This window comes from Quercus robur, chromosome 7 (genome assembly GCF_932294415.1).
Source record: "Quercus robur chromosome 7, dhQueRobu3.1, whole genome shotgun sequence".
Taxonomy (NCBI): domain Eukaryota; kingdom Viridiplantae; phylum Streptophyta; class Magnoliopsida; order Fagales; family Fagaceae; genus Quercus; species Quercus robur.
The window spans coordinates 49,854,222-49,855,934 of record NC_065540.1 but is presented as its reverse complement, the minus strand read 5'-3'; the positions used below and the strand labels follow the sequence as shown (position 1 = coordinate 49,855,934).

General features: G+C 38.4%; 1 protein-coding gene across 1 annotated transcript; it reads left to right on the top strand.

The window, feature by feature from the left end:
• Window positions 1-429, top strand: LOC126691557 (uncharacterized). The gene has a single exon (XM_050386577.1). It carries the CDS (start codon window positions 1-3, stop codon window positions 427-429), a length of 429 nt encoding a protein of 142 aa, XP_050242534.1.
• Window positions 430-1,713: the final 1,284 nt, after the last annotated feature.

Here is a 1,713-nt window from a genome sequence, read left to right as displayed (position 1 = left end):
ATGCGAAGCTCGCTGAAATCATTGAAGGAGTTCCAAATTGCCAATGAAACACCGAACCGGATTAGCTCAGACCACACAACAACTTGGAAGCCACCACCACCGGGCTGGTTCAAGGTTAACGTGGATGGCGCGCTCTTCTCGAAAACAAAACAGTCCGGCATTGGAGTGATTGTGCGAGACGAGGAAGGGAACGTGATAGCGGCCTGTAGCAGAAAGCTAGACTTACCTCTAGGTGCTTTGAAGATTGAGGCGAAGGCCCTAGAGGCAGGGGTTCAATTTGCCGAGGAGGTGGGGCTCAGGAATGTAGTGTTTGAAGGCGATTCTTTGCTAGTCTTCAACGTAGTCCCATGGTGTTGCAGAGACAGCGGCATCGGTTCAGAATATCATCCATGGTGTGCTGTGGAAAGTCCAGAGCTTCAGAACATTTGATTTTTTACATATTAAAAGGCAGGAAAATGTCCCTGCCCATTTGCTTGCTCAACATGCTCAAACTGTGGAGAACTCGGTTCTATGGCTGGAAGAATGTCCCAGTCAAGTGGCACATGCGTGTGCGAATGATGTAGTTGCTTTACAACGTGTTGAATAAAAGTATTGAGTATTTCCCATCAAAAAAAAAAAAAAAATGATAGACATAACATTTTTTTTTTATACCTTTACAATTGTCAAATTTATAAGAGAAACATTACTTTCATAACAAAATGTAAGGTTATTGGATGTTTGTTATAAAAATATTATGAACATCGTATTTCTCAATTTATAATGATTTTTTAATCAAACGAAATAATTGCTTTTTTTTTAAGAAAGATGAAATAATTGCCTTGATAGCAGAAATAAGTCAAAGGAAATATTTGCCGTGATCATTTTTTTCTTTTTCTTTTGAAAGACCTTTCACCTATTTAGAAAGACCTTTGAAATTTGATACTATAGAATCCCATTTTTTTTTTTCCTGGGATCACTTCAAATAGCTGGAGTCAATGCCAGTTATAAGTTCAATGCACCAAGCAAAATTTGTATTCGAGGCCCTTTTTTTTTTTTTTTTTTGATGGGAAATACTAAAGACTTTAATAAACCAAAGAAGAAAAGGTTACATCTTTAATCAGAGCTAGATTAAGGAAACACGGTTCCTCCTCTAACCAAACTGAAAAATCATTTATACCAGAGGCATATTTAGCTAATAAATGGGCTGGCCTATTGCCTTGCCTACGGATATGTGAAAAAACAACCTGTCTAAACTCTTGAGAAACAGACAAAGAGCTAGAAATAATAGCAGCCACAGAAGATGGTGGCGAAGAGAGATCCTTCAGAGCATTGATTACCAAAAGGGAGTCGCCTTCAAGAATAAAATCTTGTACACTAAGATCTTTAGCAAATTGCAAACCCACCTCCACTGCTTTCGTCGAGGCCCTTTTTGAGTATCCTGATAAACTTATATGGAACATTTTCACACGTGTGTCCGTCACCCCTGACCCTGAGCTTGACAAAAAAACCCTTTTGCCCAAAATCATCAACCCATCAACAATCATCAACAATTTTAATAACCCAGCCCAAACAACAAACAATCATCAGACATTTTACCCCAAATTGACAAAATAATTGTCTTAAAAAAATTATTTCGGTTTGAGAGAGAGAGAGAGAGAGAGAGAGTTGAGAGTTGAGACTAGTGACTTGGTTGAGTGACTTGAGAGAGAACTGCCGTCTTTTTTCTTTGTTCTT